The sequence below is a fragment of the Leucopleurus acutus genome (assembly GCF_964270905.1).
Source record: "Leucopleurus acutus genome assembly, chromosome: 2".
Classification (NCBI taxonomy): domain Eukaryota; kingdom Metazoa; phylum Chordata; class Mammalia; order Artiodactyla; family Delphinidae; genus Leucopleurus; species Leucopleurus acutus.
The window spans coordinates 172,300,768-172,320,783 of NC_139143.1; the positions used below are offsets into that span (position 1 = coordinate 172,300,768).

General features: G+C 57.9%; 2 protein-coding genes across 3 annotated transcripts; both read left to right on the forward strand.

Annotated features, from left to right (window-relative positions):
* Positions 1–1,781: 1,781 nt before the first annotated feature.
* FCN3 (ficolin 3) lies at positions 1,782–6,711 on the forward strand (the record flags this gene model as incomplete). The annotated part of the gene is given in 11 exon segments (XM_082859839.1): positions 1,782–1,788; positions 2,164–2,329; positions 2,331–2,359; positions 2,655–2,750; positions 3,097–3,141; positions 3,626–3,732; positions 3,734–3,754; positions 4,857–4,868; positions 4,872–4,986; positions 5,093–5,221; positions 6,256–6,711. Coding segments are annotated over 11 exon segments (969 nt in total). The 3' UTR covers positions 6,498–6,711.
* Positions 6,712–8,301: 1,590 nt separating this feature from the next.
* MAP3K6 (mitogen-activated protein kinase kinase kinase 6) lies at positions 8,302–19,885 on the forward strand. 2 transcript variants are annotated; one of them, XM_082861258.1, is made up of 29 exons: positions 8,302–9,000; positions 10,362–10,501; positions 10,591–10,614; positions 10,890–11,080; positions 11,197–11,365; positions 11,750–11,856; positions 12,279–12,449; positions 12,550–12,662; positions 13,059–13,218; positions 13,424–13,586; positions 13,663–13,782; positions 13,892–13,941; positions 14,031–14,126; positions 14,280–14,367; positions 14,449–14,582; positions 14,986–15,113; positions 15,351–15,487; positions 15,808–15,913; positions 16,401–16,558; positions 16,662–16,854; positions 16,958–17,096; positions 17,390–17,549; positions 17,715–17,891; positions 18,171–18,276; positions 18,546–18,717; positions 18,808–18,893; positions 18,987–19,060; positions 19,348–19,424; positions 19,647–19,885. In XM_082861258.1, the coding sequence occupies exons 1-29, from the start codon at positions 8,658–8,660 to the stop codon at positions 19,735–19,737; spliced, it is 3,873 nt and encodes a 1,290-aa protein (XP_082717384.1). In that variant the 5' UTR covers positions 8,302–8,657; the 3' UTR covers positions 19,738–19,885. The 2 variants fall into 2 exon arrangements, with proteins under 2 accessions (XP_082717384.1, XP_082717385.1); XM_082861259.1 differs by lacking the exons at positions 18,546–18,717; positions 18,808–18,893; positions 18,987–19,060; positions 19,348–19,424; positions 19,647–19,885 and adding an exon at positions 18,439–18,507.
* Positions 19,886–20,016: the final 131 nt, after the last annotated feature.

Below are 20,016 nucleotides of genomic sequence, written 5' to 3' on the forward strand. Positions count from 1 at the left end.
ACTGCTCTGTGTGAATGGGAACAAGTTAAGTGAACAGCTCTTGGCCTCAGTTTCCTCGTCTGTAAAGTTGGGTAACAGCGGTTCCATCTCTGTGGGATATGGGGAAGGTTCAGAGCAGGTGCATGTGCTCCGTCTGCTTCAGTCCAGGGCATCCATCCACCCTACCAGCCGGGCAGCCTGTGGTCAGCCACCTGCACCTCTTCTTGCCCCAGGCCTAGTCTCCGTGCAGGGTCTCCGGCTGCAGCTGGAAGGGCTTTAGGGCCCCTGGGCTCCACAGGGAGTTCCAGCTACTCCTTGGCCTCACAGAGGGCTCACCTGCCTAGACATCGCACCACCATGGACAATGCCAAACACAGTCCACCTCCGTGTCCCTCCCCTCCATGCTCACTTCCATCAACACCCCCCTCCTTTCAGACATCAGCCTCCCCTTTAGCCTCCCCTCCAGCTCCGTACATCTGTGTTACCCAGCCTGCCTTGCTCTCTCTTCTTCAAGCCCCTGCACATGCAGTTTCTCCTGCATGGGTCACCCTCCCTTGGCTTCTCCACCTAGCACTTAGTCCTGGCTGGTATAATGCCCATTCCTCCCAGGCCAAGGGAGGAAATGCCCCTATATCTTTCTGGCTTTCCACCCAGTTAAGGAAATTTCTCTATAGAATGCTTTCTTTTTCAAAATTAGTAAATACCGGGAATTCCCTGGCGGTCCAGTGGTTAGGGCTCCACACTTCCACTGCAGAGGGCACGGGTTTGATCCCTGTTTGGGGAACTAGGATCCCATAAGCCGTGTGTCCCCCCCCGCAAAAAAAGTAAATGCCTGTAAGGAACAAGAGGACTACACAGAAGCTTATATAAAGAGCGGGAATCCCTCTCCCCCGGGTCCCACTCCCCAGAAATAACTATGCTTAACAGGCTGTGTCAGACCTTTTTCTGTGAATTCACAACACACATTTAGCGTTTTTAAAATACAAAGCGGGAGCGTGCTTTACATATTGTTCTGCAATGTTGCCCCTTTCGTTATAGATCACACTTGCCCTATGACTTGTACAGATGGGGATGATTTATTTGCCTGCATCCTCTCAATGTGCAGCTGGGTCATTTCCACGTTATCATAAACAGCATCATGGTAAAGGGGCTTGTCTGCAGATCTTGGCACACCTGTGGCAGAGAGTAGGGAGGACAGATTCCTAGAACTGGAATTGCAGAGCCTCAGCGTCCATCTCATGGATCCGTCTTGTCTGGCAAACTTGGCCTCTACCTTCCCTACACCCTCTTGAACCTCAGCCTTCCCCACCCCCACAAGCACTGGGCCTGGAAAAAGGAGGCCCTCAGGGAGCGTTTGATGAAGGAATGAATGAGTGAAGGAATGAATGAGCCTTTCCTCTCCTCCCCTCCCCTATCACCGGAGGTCCCTCTCCAGCTCAGACCTCACCACTCACATCTGGACCAAGGCTGCTGCCTCTTCACTGGCCTCCCAGCCTCCATGCCTGCCCTGCACGGTCTGCCCATTCGATGGCCTATATTAGCAGCTGTTTTCTAGGCACTGCCAGGGGCTTCTCAGTGGACCTGAGGATGGGCATGAAGTCACCTTGCTAAGGGGGGTGGGACATGGGCTTGGGCAAAATCTATGGCATATAAGTGCCAGAGAGAACACAAATCATGTCCTGGCTCTGGGCCCGTTTCTCCATTTTTATTCATTCATTTAACCAACATTAACGGAGCACCTGCTATGTACCAGCCTATAACCCAGGGCCAGTAATAACGACCATGAGGGGGGCTGTGTAACGATGGGAGGTAACGTACTGCACCCAGCATGACTCGTGGGGTGCAGTAGGTGCCCAACAGACGGTAGCAGTGGTCATTCCTGACACCGGTGACAAGGATCAAAGAAGGATTCCTAGTGGAGATGGCATTAGGGCTGGACCTTCATGGATGGGCGGAGCTTCACAGGGGGAGAAGAAGAGGAGGCTTCCGGATGGAAGGCAAAGACTTAGCTAAAGTTCAAAGGTAGAAAAACCCTATGTGAATCCCGAAGTCTGAAGAGATGGCTGCAGAGCCCTAGAGGCCAGGAGCAGAAGCTGGACTCCATCCTGGTTGGAGCAGTCAAGGATTATGCCCATTCTCTCCAGGGCTGAGGAAGGAAATGCCCCCACCTTCTGCTGGTTCCAGCCTGGGTGGGATGTCCCTGGGGAGGGACAACAGGAGGAAGTCTTGTTTCATGTCCTCTCACCAGCCTGGCCGCTTATAAACTGGCACCCTCCCTCAGGGGCTCCAGCAAGGTGGGCCCACTCTGGACCCCACTCTCCCTTTTGCTCCTCTTGTTTGGGGAGCCCGCCTGAGAAGCCAGGATGCCCCAGCTGCCCAGGTAGAGGCCTAGGGCGCCCCCCGTACCCATCTGCCCTCATTCCCTCCCTAGGTATGCTTCTCCCAGCCAGGCTCACTAGCCTCAAGGAGCAGTGTGGGAGTTTGATAATCTGGACTCTGCACAAAAACATATGCAAATAGATGCAAATGGTGAAAAACCTTGCCAGCTCCGGAGGCCAGTGTCCTGACAGCTAGAATCTGGGGGATGAAAACAGAAGTGCAGAGGGGTCTGGGAGAGAAATGCCCACTCCCCCCATGCCCATCCTGTGCCCACCCAGCCCCATGTCTCCCTGCAGAACCCAGGGAACTGGAAGCCAGCAAAGTTGTCCTCCTGCCCAGTTGTCCTGGAGCCCCAGGAAGTTCTGGGGAGAAGGGAGCGCCAGGTCCTCAAGGTGAGAGATGCCGTGGAGCAGGCAGGGACCTGGGGCAAGCTGGGGAGGACGGGGTGCAGCAGTTACAGTCTGTGCTGAGAGCCCATGACAAAAGGGCAAGGAACCTACTGTGTGCCAGGCTCCAGGCCGGATGCCCAGCATCTGAAGATTGATCCTGTGAGGTAGGTGGTACCATCCCCATTTTGCTAGGGGGAAAGTGAGGCTCAGAGAGGATAAGCAGTTTGCCCACATTCACAGAGCCAGGAAAGGCTGCAGCTGGGATTTGATTTCTGGCTCCAAATCCCTCATTGCTTTTTGGCCCCTGACACGGGGTGGGATGTAATGCATCTCTGCCTTGGGATTTCAGGGCAACTTGGACCACCAGGCAAGATGGGCCCCAAGGGTGAGCCTGGTGAGTATGTGTGGCCAGAGGTCTCCTCGTCTTTCTTTGCTCTGTCCCTGCCTCTGCTTGGCTGCCATTCAGGAATTGGCTATGATTTCTCTCCTGCAGAGGGGGTGGAAGGCTGGGAGGAGTGGGGAGAATTAGAAGGGCCTGGGCACCCTCCCCTCTGGTGGTTAATGGGCATTCCCTTGGAGGTACTCAGACCTCAAGAACCAACACTCTTCTTGCCCTGGGGAAGGAGATTCAGTGATCCTGCTCCGGGGCCAGGAGAGTGAGGCTGCCTTCACAGGAGCCAGGCACTTGGAGTCAGTTGGTGCTGGGGTGTTGGTGGACCCCAGGTGTCACCCGGCGCACCTTGGAACCCCTCTTCAGGGGTCCAAAGGAATCAAGAGGGCTCTTGGGTCCCACACTTGGCCTGTTCCATTGCCTGTGAGGGGGGTGGAGGGTGGGGAATAACTTGGGGGCCCCCCTCAGTCCATCTCCCCTTCCCCAGGCCCCAGGAGCTGCCAGGAGCTGCTGAGCTGGGGTGCCACCTTGAGCAGCTGGTACCATCTGTGCCTACCCGAGGGCCGAGGCTTCCCAGTCTTTTGTGACGTGGACATCACAAACGGGGGGCTGGCTGGTGAGCGAGTGTCCGGGAGAGAAGGGACTCAGAAGTCAGGCCCAGTGGGCACTTCTTCCCCTTGGCCCCTAGGGGGAGCCAGAGCCTACCAGAGCCAAGGCATCCCTTAAGCGTAACTCACTAAGGAATGAAGTCTGAGAAGGCTTCACAGAGGAGATGCCATTTGAAAGGGCCTTGAAGGCTGTGTAGAAGTTCTCGAGATAGATGAGGTGCAGAAGGGCATTCCAGGTAGGGGGAAAGACAAATGTAAGGAGGCAGGAGAGTACAAGAGGGTGTGGGGGGACTGTATGAATCAGCTGAGAGCAGGTGGAGTGGTTGGCTGAGGTCTACTGCCGTGGGTCAAGAATGGACTGAGGGCCCCTGAAAAGACCAGTTCACAGAGGGCACTGAATGACCCACTGAGGAGCGTGGAGGGCAGTGGGGAGCCATGGAAGAGTTTTAAGCAGAGGAGGGACCAGGTAAGACATGTTTTAGAAAGAAGACTCTGGCAGATGCATTGAATGGGGACCAGACTGCAGGTAGGGACACAGGTTAGGACAATTGCAGGGGTCGGGGCAGGAGAAGAGGGTGGGCAGTGGCAACAATGGCAGTAGAGGCTCTTAGACGGAAAGATATTTAGGAGAGAAACTCTGCAGGGCCTGGGGTCTGCTTGGCTTGAAGAGGAAAGTGGGGTTGGGAGGGAGCATCAGGGTAAGGCTGGGTGCGCCTCTGGAGGTGACTTCTCTGCTCTAATATCTTGGTTCTTATGATAGTAAATTAAAACAGGTTATTTTGAATCTGACCCCCAACTGGACTGACCGTCTCCCGAGGGACAGGGACGATGTTTCTCTCATTTCATTTCCCCCAGGGCTTTCGAGGCTGCAGTGTGAAGTTGAGAGTCAGTAAAAGGTAATAAGTGTGTGTAGAGCTCATCAGCATGTTCACAGGCAAGGCTCACTTGGACTCACACTTTATCAACAAGCCCCCAATCCAAAGAGGGGGTGCCTGTCCACCTACCCCCCCACAGTGCATCCATTCTCAGCTGCCTCTGCCCCCTGCTTCTCCTCATCCCATGCTCAGCCTGGAGTAATGGCTGCCGTGCTAGCCTTCTCTGCCTCCCTAGCTATTCCAGCGGTGACAGGATGGTTCCGTGGATTTCTTCTGCTCTTGGTCCTCCTACAAAGCAGGTCTTGGGAGCGAGGAGTCTGAATTCTGGCTAGATAATGAGAATTTGCCCCAGCTTACTCTCCAGAGTAGGTTCTCAGTAGGGTCCAGGGAGCTGGAGGGGCATTTCCCTGGCATTCTGACTTCCCACCTGGGATCTGAGGATTCCTCCATCTCTGCCTCCCTGTCCCCCAGGTACCTGGGACCTGCGGGTGGAGGTGGAGGACTTTGAAGGCAATCGCACCTTTGCTCACTGTGGGGCCTCTTTGGGGAGGCAGGTCACTACCCAGCTAGTGCTGGGCAGGTTCTCAGAGGGCACTGCAGGTGAGCGAGCCTACAGTGGGGCCCTGGAGTAGGCAAAGAAGGTGAGGGAGGCCGGGTTCTTTCCCAGGGCTGCCACGGCCTCCATGAATGACCCAGGACAACTCCTTCCCCTCTGTGGGCCTCAGTTTCCTCATCTGAAAAATGGCAGTTGTGAGACAGGGTGGTGTAGGAGTGAAGAAGCTGGGCTCTGGAGGCAAACAATCCTGAGTTTAAAAGTCCAGCTCTGTCATTTACTAACTATGTGACCTTGGGCAAGTCCCTTCTGGGTCAGAGCCTCAGTTTCCTCCCCTGTAAAATGGGTAAGGAGGCAGGGAGGGAGGGTGTGGGAGACTCTGAGGCTCTGTTGAGTGTTAGCATTATCTGCCTTTTTTAAAAAAATACTTATTCATTCATTTATTTATTTAGGCTCTGCCAGTTCTTAGTTGTGGCATGTGGGATCTTCATTGCCGCGTGCGGGATCTTTAGTTGCGGCATGCATGTGGGATCTAGTTCCCTGACCAGAAATCGAACCCGGGCCCCCTGCATTGGTAGTGTGGAGTCTTAACCACTGGACCACCAGGGAAGTCCCCAGCATTATATGCTTTGGAAGAGGAACCAGAGAAGGCTTTTTTCAAAGAAACACCAACTGTTAAGGAGAAATCTGAAAGAGGGAAGTGGTTATGAGGAGGTGTCTCAGGAGAGCCCCCTTTCCTGCCCAGGCATCTGAGAAATCCCTCCCAGCTCTCCCTGGCACAGTTGCTCAGGCTGCAGATGGGAGCTGGGAGGAGACAAAGGAGCAAGAGGGAAGCTGAGGATTCTGGGAGGGGAAAAGGTAGGGGGAGGAGCCAGTGGCTTTGGAGCCACAGTCCTGAGCTCAAGTCCCAGTGCCCCTGTGTAGCCTTGGGCAAACACCCTGGCTCCTTGGCACTGCTGTTTTCTCATGGGGGCTGAAAACATCCACCTCACCATTGCTCTGAGGCTCCTGTGAGATCATCTCTCCAAGGGTGCCAGGCATGGTGCCGGCACCTAGGTGCCTCTCATCCCCTTCCTGCCAGGGGACACCCTGAGCTTCCACGGCAGGAAGCCCTTTACCACCTATGACACCAACCATGATACAAACGAGAGCAACTGCGAGGTGACTGTCCGTGGTGCCTGGTGTTTCAGATCCTGCTATCAGTCCAATCTCAACGGGCGCCACTGGATGTCCGAAGCCACTGCCCGTAACTATGACATTCACTGGGCCTCAGACTGTGGCGTGGGCCACCCTTACCACAGGGTTCACATAATGCTTTGCTAGGGCATCCTGGCAACAAGCAGGGTTATCTCATCTCTCCCGTACAGTTTCTGGACCCTCGGCTACCCCTCCCCATTGCTAACCATCTTTGCTCCTCTGTCCACGTTAAAAAAAAAAAAATCACTTTAACCCTTTCCTGGCTTGCAGACCTCTTCCAGTTATTGCGAAAAACTCACAAGGGCAGAGCAGGGCACAGGTTTCAGTTCCATTCAAGGAAGATATTCCCTCCAGTCAGGAAGACGGACGAATCGGCCTCAAAAGGTAGTGAGGCTTCCATCCCAAGAGGTGTGCAAGCCAAGGCCAGAGGAGCATTGAGTGGTGGACTTGGAAGGATTCAGGCATCCACTGAGAATACTCTTGGGCCCCCTGGTCCTACAAGTGGATGGTTTTGTGGTGGGAATTGCACAGCTATCTCACCCTCTCTGTTGCCCCCTCCTTGTCCCTTCTAAGTTGTCTCTTTTCCAGGCTCTGTTGTAAGTCAAGTTCTCATTCTTTGCTACTTCTTGCCTGTCCCATTAGGGATTAGTTTGAACTTAGTCAAACCAAGGCAGGTACATTTTTCTTCCATGGGGCAACAAGGCAGTGAAACAGCAGTACTGAGCTGGCATTTACTGAGCAGTTAGTTAATTTGCCAGTGTCACATTCTAGACAGTGTTAGAGCAATAGTTAAGAGTCTGATCTCTGAGCCTGACAGATAGTGCTGGGCTTGCATCCTGCTCTGTCATGTAGATGAGTTATCTTGAACAAGTTACTCAACCTCTCTAAGTCCCCAGTTCCTGATTTCAGAGTTCACTGAAGTTTATACCAGGCTGCTGCCTCACTAATTCACACTAGAAGGTTAGGGATTCTTGGGGATTGGAGCTGGGAAGCTGTTGTAGCCCAAGGGCTGGAGTTTCTGGCGTTCTCCAGGTAGTAGAGAAACGTTTGCATGGGGATTCTTCTCAGGTTCCATGGTCATGTTCTGGGTGGAGGTCATAGATCAGAAGGGCTCCACGGCAGATTGGGTTACGGGAAAAGCAGCCCCCTGGCAAAAGTGCAAAGGACCGGGCTCAGATGCCAAGTCCCATGCTCCTGGCAGGCTGAGGACCAGGCTTTCCCCAGTCTCTAGTCCCTCCCAGCCTGCACAGCAGGGACCCGGAGGACAGGCACTCTACGCTGTGTTCTACACACACTAATGTCTCTGGAGATCCTTTCTTTCAACAGACCCCGCAGGGGGCAGGGCCTGCAATCTGCAATTCCTGCCTCTGCCTTCCTTAGCCCTGGCCTGGGCACACACACACACACACACACACACACACACACACACGTGTGTGTGTGTGTGTGTGTGCGTGTGTATTTATTTATTTATATTTATTTACTTATCTATTTTTATATATTTATATATATATTTATTTATTTAACTCTTCTTTGCGGCATGTGGGATCTTTTAGTTGTGGCATGCGAACTCTTAGTTGTGGCATGTGGGATCTCGTTCCCCGACCAGGGATCAAACCTGGGCCCCCTACATTGGGAGTGCGGAGTCTCAGCCACTGGACCACCAGAGAAGTCCCCTGGGCACACATCTTACGAGTGCCTGCTGTGAGCAGTCCACAGTGGTTGGCGCGCACAGGGACACAGGCTGTTCCGGAAGCGGCCTGTCTCAGAGGCGGGAGAGGAGGGAGGGAAGAGGCCGAGTCCCAGGGCGCTAGGGAGCGGTGCTGTCCCAGGGCGCTAGGGAGCGGTGCTGCCCCAGGGCCGAGGGTGGAGCTTTCCCTTGTCGTCCAGGAAAGGGCTGGGCCCGGCCTGTATACATGTGAGGGCAGGAGAGAGCGACTGCCGGCGCTCTCCTGCGGAATCCGGGTGGTGAGCACTGCCTGACCGATTCTCGGGACTCCCCCACGTGACTCTGAGTCGCGGATCACCGGATGCCCAAGATTCCCTGGACCCCAATCCCCGATTTCAGATCCTCAGGACCTTACAAGTCAGAGGCCGGATTTCGCCCTGGACACCAGATGCCCAAACGGGACCTCCGGCCGGACTCCGGATCTCCAGATCTTCAGATCCCGTAGGAGATTCCCGATCCTGACCTGATTCCCGATCCCGAGATCCCGGTATCTGTTGTCTCTGGCTCCTGTCCCGCCCCGGGTGCCCAAAGTCCGGCGCCCGACGCCCGAGCGCCCCCGCATGGCGGGGCATTGCCTGAGGTCCGGAGCCGCGGAGCGCGCCGGCAGCTGCTGGCAGGACCCGCTGGCCGAGGCGCTGAGCCGGGGCCGGCCGCTCGCGGCGTCCCCGGGCCGGGGCTGCGCGAGAAGCCGGCCGCTTAGCGTGGTCTACGTGTTGACCCGGGAGCCGCAGCCCTTGGCGGAACCCGAGACTGGAGCCGAGGCGGAGCCGCTGCCTCTGCGCTGCCTGCGTGAGGCCTGCGCGCAGCTCGCCGGACCGCGGCCACGACCTCAGCTGCGCAGCCTGCCTTTTGGGACCCTGGCGCTGGGAGACACCTCAGCGCTCGATTCCTTTTACAACGCGGGTGAGCGCTCCTGGGGGCGGGGCGGGGCGCTGGGGCGGGGCTTAGGGTCTGGGGAGGAGCCGAAGGGGCGTGGCTTGGCGACTCCCGGGAGATCCCGAGGTGTGGGGTGTAGGGGGCTATGCGGGCATAAAGTGAGCTAAAGTCTAGGGGCTCGAGGCGGGGCCGTGATAAAAGTGGAGTTTAGGGGATCTGGAGCACGGCCGGACTCGGGCAGGGATTTAGCGGATCCAGGCCTGGCTCGTGGTTCAGGGTTGGAGCTTAAGCACTCTGGAGTCGTCACCGTGCCTAGGGAGAGGCTGGGGGCGGGGCAGGGTGTGGTATCTCAGGAGTGGGATTGGAGAACTCAGCCTCGGGATGATCTCGCACGGATCTCATGACGGAGAATCCTGGGAGGTGGAACTTGGACTAGGGAAAGGAGCCGTAACATGTGGGCCTGGAATTCAGGGGTCCTAGCATACTACTTCCGAGGATCCGGCTGGAGAGGCAGAAAGAGAAGTGAAGGGGACCAACTGCCCAACTGCACTGGATTCTAGGCGAGGGAGCTTGGGTTATGAGACCCCAGTAGTTCCGAGAGAATGCGCCGAGCCTGGGTGGAGGGGCTGGAGGCGGAGCAGGGTCGTCCGGGGGCGGCTATTCCCGCGCGGGTCACCCCGCCCTCTCGCCATCCCGGACGCCCCGCCCCCGATACTTATTTGTTCATCCAAGAGTCCAGGAACCGTACTTGCAGGATGTCCATAAAACCTCAGCCTAAAAATGAAAGCTGACTCGACCTTGAGGACAGAGACACACAGAGTCACAGACTCACAAATCGTACATATCTTGATTCACATAAACTGTCGCAGACAGTATCACACACAGAGATACAGACACAGCAAGCTGCACACACACACACACACACACACACACACACACAGAGGCACAGTGTTTGTACACGCACAGGGCATGTGTGTATACACATGTGTATACACACAGCACACTGCTTGTGCCAGCCCCTTTCAAGAGACTGGGTTGAGAACCCAGGGAAGGGGACTTTTATCTTTGCACAACTCCTGCCTCTCAGATGGCCTGGAACAGGCTCCAGACTGGTGCACAGCCCTCCTTCTCTGTGCCCAGTGTCCGCAGGCTCTGAACAGTGGCATGTGAGTCATAGCCCGGGGAGCTCCACTCCTTTCCTTGCAATACTATAGATATAATTTCTGTATGAGCCAGAGGGACCCTAAAAGGGGGAAACTGAGGCCCAGAGCAAAACTGGACCCTGCTGGAGTCACAATGGGAAGGCAGGCTGAGCCAGGATGGATCCCCAGGCTACTTCCCCACAAGCTGGGCTTCAGGGCTCAGGGCCCCCACCTGTGTGCCCGCAGATGTGGTGGTGCTGGAGGTGAGCAGCTCCCTGGCGCAGCCCTCCCTGTTCTACCACCTGGGTGTGCGGGAGAGCTTCAGCATGACCAACAACGTGCTCCTCTGCTCCCAGGCCGACCTCCCTGACCTGCAGGCCCTGCGGGTAGGTGGCCAGCGGGCTGGTGGGGGCCGGCACAAAGCTGGGGTGGCCCTACTCAGAACACCAGTATCTGAATGTCTGTCCCCCTGCAGGAGGACATTTTCCAGAAGAACTCGGTGAGCAGAAACCACCCCTACTCCAATGTGCCCTTTGACCTCCATTATGACCTCTGACCTCCACTATCTTTCCTGGCCTCCTCATTCCTCTCTGACCTCCCTAGTGCCCCCTGACATCCATGTGACCCTTTGTTCCCTGTGGTCTCCCTTCATGAAGTGTGCCCCTTCCCTGCTATTTTAGTCCCCACTGGTGCTGACCTCTGACCCCCTCACTGCCCCTCTCTAACCTGGTACTGACCTCTGACCTCCACTGATTCCCACCTCCCTCCCACCAGGATTGCGTTGGCAGCTACACGCTGATCCCCTATGTGGTGACAGCCACTGGTCGGGTGCTATGTGGAGATGCGGGCCTCCTGAGGGGCCTGGCTGACGGCCTGGTACAGGCTGGGGTGGGCACCGAGGTGCTGCTCACACCCCTGGTGGGCCGGCTTGCCCGCCTGCTGGAGACCACGCCCACGGACTCCTGGTAATGGGGGCCCTCAGCAGGTGCACCAGGAGGAGGCTGGTGAGGGTACAGGGGGCTGGGGCTGAGGGGCGAGCCCGGCCATTCTCTCTCCCCCCCTCCCCTGCCATGGACGTTAGTGGCTATTTCCGGGAGACCATTCGGCGGGACATCCGGCAGGCGCGGGAGCGGTTCAGCGGGCAGCAGCTGCGGCAGGAGCTGGCTCGCCTGCAGCGGAGACTGGACAGCGTAGAGCTGCTCAGCCCTGACATCATCATCAACCTGCTGCTCTCCTACCGTGATGTGCAGGTGTGTGGTGCTCAGAGAGGCGGGCAGTGGGGGCAGCGGCATTCAGTGTCGGACAAGCCCGAGTCCAGCTCCTGGACTCACTTGCTCACTGGTGGCTTTGAACAAATTATCTGACGTCTCTGAGCCTCGGTTTCCTCGTCTGTAATAGGGGACGATCTTGTCTCCCAGGGCAGCTGGGAGGCTGGGGCACACAGTGGGTTCTCCGTGTAAGGTGTGGTGTCTACACTACCTGCTGGGCCTGAAGGAGGTGTGCAGAGGATGGTGGGTGGGAAGATGGGGTGTCGGGGTGGGAGGGGACCCCAGCTCAAGGTTTACCTCAGGGTCTGTGGGCCGATGGGACCCACCAGAGGCCAACAGGCCAGGGCATGCTATTCCCTCCTGCAGGACTACTCAGCCATCATTGAGCTGGTGGAGACACTGCAGGCCTTGCCCACCTGTGACGTGGCCGAGCAGCACAATGTCTGCTTCCACTACACATTTGCCCTCAACCGGTGGGTAGCAGAGCAAGGCTCAGGTCGTAGCATGTGGGGACACGGGTCTCTGCTGTGCAAAGTCATTGCTGTCTGCAATCACTGCTGTTCAGGGAATTTGCTGACCAAGGTCACACTGATGTCAAATGGTCCCTATTGTTCTGTTCTTGCTGCCCAGAGTGGGGTGGGGTGGTGGCGCTGCCCTTGGAGTGGTCACAGCTATCCAAGGTCACTGCTTCTCAGAGTCACTGCAGCTAGAAATCACTTCCATCTGGGATCACTACCTCTAGAAAGATCAGAGCTGACCAGAGTCACTGCTATTCTGGGTTCATGATTGTCAGGCCCTTGGAAGGGTCCCTGCTGTTTAGGGTCTGGGGGTTCCTAGACAGAGAGTGGAGGCAGGGCCATCAAGTGGGTTCCCAGCCTTCTTCCCCTTCCCCTAGGAGGAACAGGCCTGGGGACCGGGAGAAGGCACTGGCTGTGCTGCTGCCACTGGTACAGTTTGAGGGCTCAGTGGCACCTGACCTATATTGCATGTGTGGCCGTATCTATAAGGACATGTTCTTCAGCTCTGGCTTCCAGGATGCTGGGCACCGGGAGCAGGCCTATCACTGGTAAGGGGCCCAAACGAGTGGACAGTGGGCTGAGCTAGAGGGATGAGGAATGAGGCTGTGGGCATCAGTCCAGCCCCGTGTCCCCCCACCCTTACCCCAGGTATCGCAAGGCTTTTGATGTGGAGCCCAGCCTCCACTCGGGCATCAATGCAGCTGTGCTTCTCATTGCTGCTGGGCAGCGCTTTGAGGACTCCAAGGAGCTCCGGCTCATAGGTGAACCCCAATCCTGCACCCCTATCCCCTACCCACAGGAGCTCAGAGGGGCCTGGGGAGAGGGCAGGGAGAGAAGACACTGGGCTGGAGCTGAGGCCGACCACATCCCCTTTTGGACCTGTTCTGCCTGAACCCACCCCAGTCCTGGGCCCTCGTGAGCCCTTGAGCCCACAACTGTTCCTAAGCTCACACCTGTGTTCCTTACACACTGAATTCCACGTACACTTGTTCCCAAGCCCTTACCTGTGCCTGAGCTCCTACTCCCACCTGAGATCTGGCCACACCTAAGTTTTTAGCCATTTCTATGTTCCTGCCCACATGAATTTTGTGGCCTACACCTGGGCTTTGCCCAAAGTTGTAATCACATTCAATACAACCCATGCCCCTCCCTCCCAGGCATGAAGCTGGGCTGCCTGCTGGCCCGAAAAGGCTGTGTGGAGAAGATGCAGTATTACTGGGATGTTGGCTTCTACCTGGGAGCTCAGATCCTTGTCAATGACCTCACCCAGGTGGCACTGGCTGCAGAGCAGCTGTACAAGCTCAATGCCCCCATATGGTAGGTGGCCCCTTCTGTGGTGGTCCTGGGCTGGCCTGGTCTATCAGCTTCTGCACCTATATCCACTGGCTTCTAGTCCGAACCTCTTTCAGACCAGTGCCCATGGCACCCAATGGCCACATTCTGGCTGCATCCAAGCCAGTCTACTCCCCTGGCAGTGCTAGCTGGTGCCTGGGCTGAGCTGAGGGCAAGGTTGTGTCTGCAGGTACCTGGTGTCTGTGATGGAAACCTTCCTGCTGTACCAGCACTTCAGACCCACACTAGAGCCTCCTGGAGAAACCCCACACCACGCCCACTTCTGGCTCCACTTTTTGCTACAGTCCTGCCAGCCACTCAAGATGACTTCTCCCCAAGGGGAGCAGTGCTTGGTGAGGCCCGTGGGGTGTGGGACCTGGGAGAGGGGCAGGTCCCTTTTGACCAACCCCTCTCCCCTGTCATCTGCAGGTGCTGGTCCTGGAGATGAATAAGGTGCTGCTACCGGCCAGGCTGGAGGCTCAGGGTACCAACCCGGTGAGCGCAGTGACAGTGAGCCTGCTGGAGCCCGGTAAGCAGGTGGTATCGCCGGTGAGTCACCCCCATTCACATCTATGCACCCCTTCTCTCCAGCCTTTCCCCCATCCCCAGACCCCTCTCCCGGTCCCCACATCCCTCTTGGACCTTTTTCTTCTCACAGGACGTTCCCTCCAGCTGGACCTTGCCGGTGGCCTCCATCAGCGGTGTCAGGTGAGAGGGGAGACCTGGGGGAGGTCGGACGGGGGCGGGGGCGGCGCTGCTGGGCTGCCCGGCTCACTGGGGTTCTTCATCCCTTCCAGCGTGTCGAAGCGAGACGAGCGCTGCTGCTTCCTCTACGCGCTTCCCCCGGCTCAGGACGTCCAGCTGTGCTTCCCCAGCGGAGGGCACTGTCAGTGGTGCGCGCAGCCCTTCGGCGTCGGGGTGCTCTGAGGGCAAGGGTGCCCGGGGTATTGAGGGAAAGGAAGGGACATGTTCCCTGGGTGCTCTTCGGCAAAGGGGACAGTTTCCGCCCAAGGTGCCCCTCCCATCAGTCTGATCTCCGTCCTCAGGTTCTGCGGGCTGATCCAGGCCTTGGTGAAGAATCCGGACTCCACGGCGGCCGCAGAGGAGGCGGAGGGCGGAGGGGAGGTATTGGAGGTGAGGAAGGGGTTGCTGGGAGCTTGAGGAGGGGGAAGGGCTGAGGGCCCAGCTGAACCCCGCATCTCACCCGCCCCCCAGTTTGATTATGAGTACACGGAGTCGGGAGAGCGGCTGGTGCTGGGCAAGGGCACCTACGGGGTGGTGTACGCCGGCCGCGATCGGCGCACGCGGGTGCGCATCGCCATCAAGGAGATCCCGGAGCGGGACAGCAGGTTTGGGACCTGAGGCCACGCGGGCGGGGCTCAGGGCTCGGGGTGGGGGGCTGGGGGACCAGGTGGGCGGGTCAAATGGGCGGGACCTCGAGTTGAGAGGGTCCTGTGGGCGGGACTGCAGGCGGGGGCGACGCGGATGCCCAAGTGGTCGAGCCGAGTGCGCTGGCTCACAGAAGCGAGAGTACGAGCCCAGTGGGCCCAGGCCTGTGCGCAGAACTGCAGGGACCCGTAGGGCGGGCTGTGGTCTGGAGGGCATGTGGGCTGGGTGATTAAGTTGCGGAAGGTCAGGGGCGGGGGTGCTGGTGGGCGGGGCAGATCCTGGGGGCCTGCCTTGCTGGCGCTGGAGTTGGGTAAGCATCTCTGCCCCAAGCTGGCCTGTTCTTTACTCCCTACCTGCCCCCAGGTTCTCTCAGCCACTGCATGAAGAGATCGCTCTGCACAAACGCCTGCGCCACAAGAACATCGTGCGCTATCTGGGCTCAGTCAGTCAGGGCGGCTACCTCAAGATCTTCATGGAGGAAGTGCCTGGAGGTTCCTGCCCTGCGTGGGACGGGAACGGAACTGGAGTTGTGGGGCATGGGGCTGGAGTCAAGCAGGGGTGGAGAGCCCTCCGGGAAAATGAACCCTAGCGTGTGTGGGTAGTGTAGCCCAGAATTAGCTGAGGCAGTGCAGTTGGGTGATGGAGTCTGGGCCATGGCCTGGACTTTGAGCAGAGCTGTGCGCTGGAGTAAGTGGGTGCCAATTATGACCTTGGACTCATCTTCCCAGGCAGCCTGTCCTCCTTGCTGCGGTCAGTGTGGGGACCCCTGCAGGACAACGAGAGCACCATCAGTTTCTACATCCGCCAGATCCTGCAGGGACTCAGCTACCTGCACGACAACCGCATCGTGCATCGAGATATCAAGGTCAGCGTGTAGCTGGCTCACCCTGGTGGGGAGTGGGGGGGAAGAGATATGGCCCCAGACAGAGGCTGACAGTTTAGACTAAGTGGACAGACCCTTTGCAAAGGGTTGGGGAATTCATCAAGAAGGTTCCCTAGAGAAGGCAAGAAGTTCAGATCTGAAGCTAACTTCCAGAGGGGGATAAGTGGGATGGCAGGGGGAGGAGGTTGACAGAGGCACGGTAAGGCTGGGAGTCCCAGGAGTCAGGGTCTCGGGATAGAGTCCAGTTCTGGCACCAGGAGCCCAGCCTGATGTCTGCTGAGCACAATGTCCACTCTACTCAGGGGGACAATGTACTGATCAACACCTTCAGCGGGCTGCTCAAGATTTCCGACTTCGGTACCTCCAAGCGACTAGCAGGCATCACACCCTGCACTGAGACCTTCACAGGTAACAGGGGGCGGGGTGGTGAATGGGGTTGCTGATGTGGGGCAGAGAACTCTTGGGACCTTCCAGGGAATGCTGTTTCTCCTGGGCATGGAGTTAGAGTCCTAATGGGGGATGGAACCCGGGGCAGGGGATTGAGCCAGGGGTTAGGTGATAGGATCTAGAACTGGAGCTTGCATAGCTGATGACATTGAGTTTAGTCCCTGAAACGGAGCCCAGAAGTGTTGATGCGGCCAAAGGTCAAAGCGGATGATGCAGTCCAGGTTAGATCATGGCACCTACTGTGGGTGATGGAGCCCACGAACGTGACAGAGCCTTAGATGAGCGAGGAGACTCAGGATAGATGGCTGATGACCAGGGGAGGTGATAAGAACTGTTCTGGATACTAAAGTTCAGGGTGAATGCAGGTGGCCAGAGGATGACAGAGCCCCCTGCCACCCCCACAGCGACAAAGCCTAGATGCACATTATTGCTACTGCTCCTGTCCTAGGGACCCTACAGTATATGGCCCCAGAAATCATTGACCAGGGCCCACGAGGGTATGGGAAGGCGGCGGACATCTGGTCATTGGGCTGCACTGTAATCGAGATGGCCACAGGTCGCCCACCCTTCCACGAGCTGGGGAGCCCGGAGGCTGCCATGTTTCAGGTGAGATCCCTCACGGCCTGGCTTATGAGGTGGGGTGGGGACAGACTGGGCCTTGAACACCTCTAAACTTGTCCCTTGTGTCCCCTCCCTGCCCTCTTCCCAGGTGGGCATGTACAAGGTGCACCCACCAATGCCCAGTTCTCTGTCAGCCGAGGCTCAAGCCTTCCTCCTCCGAACTTTTGAGCCGGATCCACGCCTCCGAGCCAGTGCTCAAGCGCTGCTGGGGGACCCCTTCCTGCAACCTGGGAAGAGGAGCCGCAACCCCGGCTCCCCCCAGTACGCTCTAAGGCCCTCAGGTACCAAGTGGGTGGAGGGAGTGAGCACGCTGGGGTGAGGGCAGAGGAGCTGTGGCGGTGAGAGGGCTTGGGGCCCCGGATGACAGCCTTGTCCCTCCCTCAGACGCCCCTTCCGCCAGCCCCACTCCTTTAGCCGCCTTGACCTCCCAGTCCCAGACATTCCCGCGGCCTCAGGCACCCTCTCAGCACCCTCCCAGTCCCCCCAAGCGCTGGCTCAGTTATGGGGACACCAGCCAGCTCCGGTAAGAACCCAGGGTCCTGGGGTGGGTTTGCTTCATCTGGTTTTGTCCTGGTACGCTCCCTCCAGAAAAAGCCCTCCTTGGGGACTTGCGCACTTTGACCACTTGTAAGGATGGCATTTGGTGCCCTCCTCCCACACGCTCTTATATTTATTGTGCCCTCTCAATGCTGAGTTCATCTCTTTTGTCCCTGTGACGTGGGCATAAAAGTAAAAGCCAGGATTCAAACTCTGGGGTGGAGGTGGCGGGATGGTGTTGCTGCCCACCCTCCAACAGCCGCTCTTCACTGCACCCAGGGTGCCGGAGGAGCCTGGGGCCGAGGAGCCCGCGTCCCCTGAGGAGAGTTCGGGGCTGAGCCTCCTGCACCAAGAGAGCAAGCGCCGGGCCATGCTGGCTACGGTACTGGAGCAGGAGCTACAGGCCCTGGCACAGAGTCTGCACCTGGAGCAGGAACAGGTGGGCAGCTCGCCCCGGCCCCCCTGCTGGTCGAGCACTGACAGGACTCCTGCTGAAGGCCTCCCCCCGTCCCTCCGCTCCCCACCCCACCGCGCCCTGCACCCTCCCACCAGCATCTCCCCCGGCTCAGGCGCGAATACTCGCTGATGACCTCTGCCTCCTCAGGGTTCCCATCTGGGGAGGAATCATGTGGAACAGCTACTGCGCTGCCTCAGGGCGCACATCCACACTCCCAACCGCCGGCAGCTGGCCCAGGAGCTGCAGGAGCTGCAAGGGCAGCTTTGGGCCCAGGGCCTCGGGCCCGAGATTCTGCAAGGACCGCTCTTCGCCTTCCCAGATGCGGTGAGGGAGCCTTCTCAGTTAGGGCTGCCCAATAAGAGGTAGTGAGCTCCCCATGCTTGGGAATGTACAAGGACTTGATGTTGCAAGATTCCATGTCTTCCCCGATAGAACCATCGGGAAAGGGACATCGGCCCAGTCCTAGCTTCCCAGCCCCTCCTTTGATCCCAAGTCCGCCCACCCCACTTGCCTCCGATAGAAGACTTTCTAGGCCTTTGCAACTCAAGCCCCATCTCTGTCTGAAGCTCTGCAGTCTCAGCCGCACCCTTCCTCCTGCTCCAGGTGAAGCAGATCCTCCACAGGCGCCAGATCCGCCCACACTGGATGTTCGTGCTGGACTCGCTGCTCAGCCGCGCTGTGCTGGCAGCCCTGGCTGTTCTGGCCCCAGGTGGGTGGGGGACTGGAGCCTGCCTGCCTGCCTGCGGGGCGAGGATGTGATCCTTGGGGGCGTGGCGAACACAACTAGGGCAGGTAGGGGCGTGGTCAGCGAGGCCCTGGCTTGACCCGGCGCCAAGCAGGCGGATGGCGTAACCAAATGGATATCTCCCAGGCTGACACTGCCTAGCCCGTGCCCAGAGCCCCGCGTCCTCTGCCGATGTCTGGGGTCCTAAATGGGCATTCTCGCCCTGCCTGAGTTCACCCCACTCGGATTGGCAGAGGCGGAGAAGGAGGCAGTCCCACCGAAGTCGGAGGAGTCCAGTAAAGAAGAGGAGTCCCAGGAGAAGCAGCAGGAGACCCCAGTCCAGCGGAGCCCGCTCCCAGGGGAACCCGAGCAGGGAACTCCACCTTCGATGGTGCAGCTGGGCCTCTTGCGAGCAGAGACCGATAGGTACAGCTTCTGGGACTCGCCCATAGCCTCTGCAGGAGCTTCACCCCTCCCTACGCCCCCTCCATTCTATTGCCTTCTGCCTTCTAACAGGCTACGAGATGTCCTGGCTGAGAAGGAACGGGAGTGCCAGGCCCTGGTGCAGCTAACCCTACAGCGCGTCAGTGGGGAGCCCGCAGGTGAGGGGGAGCAGTCTGGAGAGCTCGAACGGTGGGTGTGAGGCAGCTTCTTGGCAGAGGCATCCTTGGGTTCACCAGCTTTCTCCCTGACAGCCGCTCTCACAGTGGACCATGGCCTGGTGCGGTGGCTACAGGAACTGAATGTGGATTCAGGCACCATCCGGACGGTGAGGGGGCGAGTATTGGCAGTCCCTGACCCCCCCAACCAAAGACTCCAACTATGCCCATCTCTCAGCTCTTCTCACTTTCTCCCTCTGATGCAGAGAATCTCAATACTGAATTAGCACTTTGTATATGCCTCCCATTGGACAGATGAGAAAACTGAGGCCCAGCAAGGAGTGTGATCTGTCCTAGCATGTTGGTAGTAGAACAGCTAGTTCCTGGGTCTCTGGACCCATCTTTCTCTGATTTTACCCCTCCCTGTTTCTGTGTATGTGTCTTTGTCCACAACTAGCTACTGAACCATAGCTTCACCCTCCATGCCTTACTGACCTGTGCCACTAGAGATGACCTCATCTACACACGCATCAGGTATGTCCTGGGCCCTTGAGGGATAACCCACACATATGGCCTCATGCTGGCCAGATCGTGACACCATCCCCCTAGTTACGGGCCTGCCTGGGTTCCTCTCTGAAAACTATAGGGACCCTAAGGTCCCCTGGGGACAGAGGGGGCATCAGGCAGACAGTGGGTACCAGAGAGAGAGCCCAGGGCCTTCTTCTGCCTGAGCCTCATTGAGCCTGGTGCCCCCAGGGGAGGGATGGTATGCCGCATCTGGAGAGCCATCTTGGCACAGAGAGCAAGGTCCACGCCAGTTACCTCTGGCCCGCGGGAGGCTGAATGAGGACGTCAGAGACGGGAGGCCAGACCCAAGGATGGATGAATGCAGGAAACACAGCGGCTTCTGACACACCTGCCCCAGGACCCAGGGGCAACTGGAGGAGGCCAGGTGGGTGGGGGGCAGGGTAGGGCCCAAGCCTAGCCCCAGTGGGGGGAACCAACCAGAGAGGTGTCTCAAGCTCACGGAGTGCCGGCAGGCAAAGACTATTAAACAATACTTTTGTACCCTTGGGCCTTGGTGATGTCTGAAGTATGGGGAGGAGTCCTAGGACCAGCTCCCTAA

What these genes read in the sequence shown, in the direction of transcription:
- MAP3K6 (XM_082861258.1), top strand. Translation starts at nt 8,658, where the DNA reads ATGGCGGGGCATTGCCTGAGGTCCGGAGCCGCGGAGCGCGCCGGCAGC. An exon ending in ACCACGCCCACGGACTCCTG is followed by an intron (nt 11,081 to 11,196) that starts GTAATGGGGGCC and finishes CATGGACGTTAG; the next exon opens with TGGCTATTTCCGGGAGACCA. An exon ending in CTCATCTACACACGCATCAG is followed by an intron (nt 19,425 to 19,646) that starts GTATGTCCTGGG and finishes TGGTGCCCCCAG; the next exon opens with GGGAGGGATGGTATGCCGCA.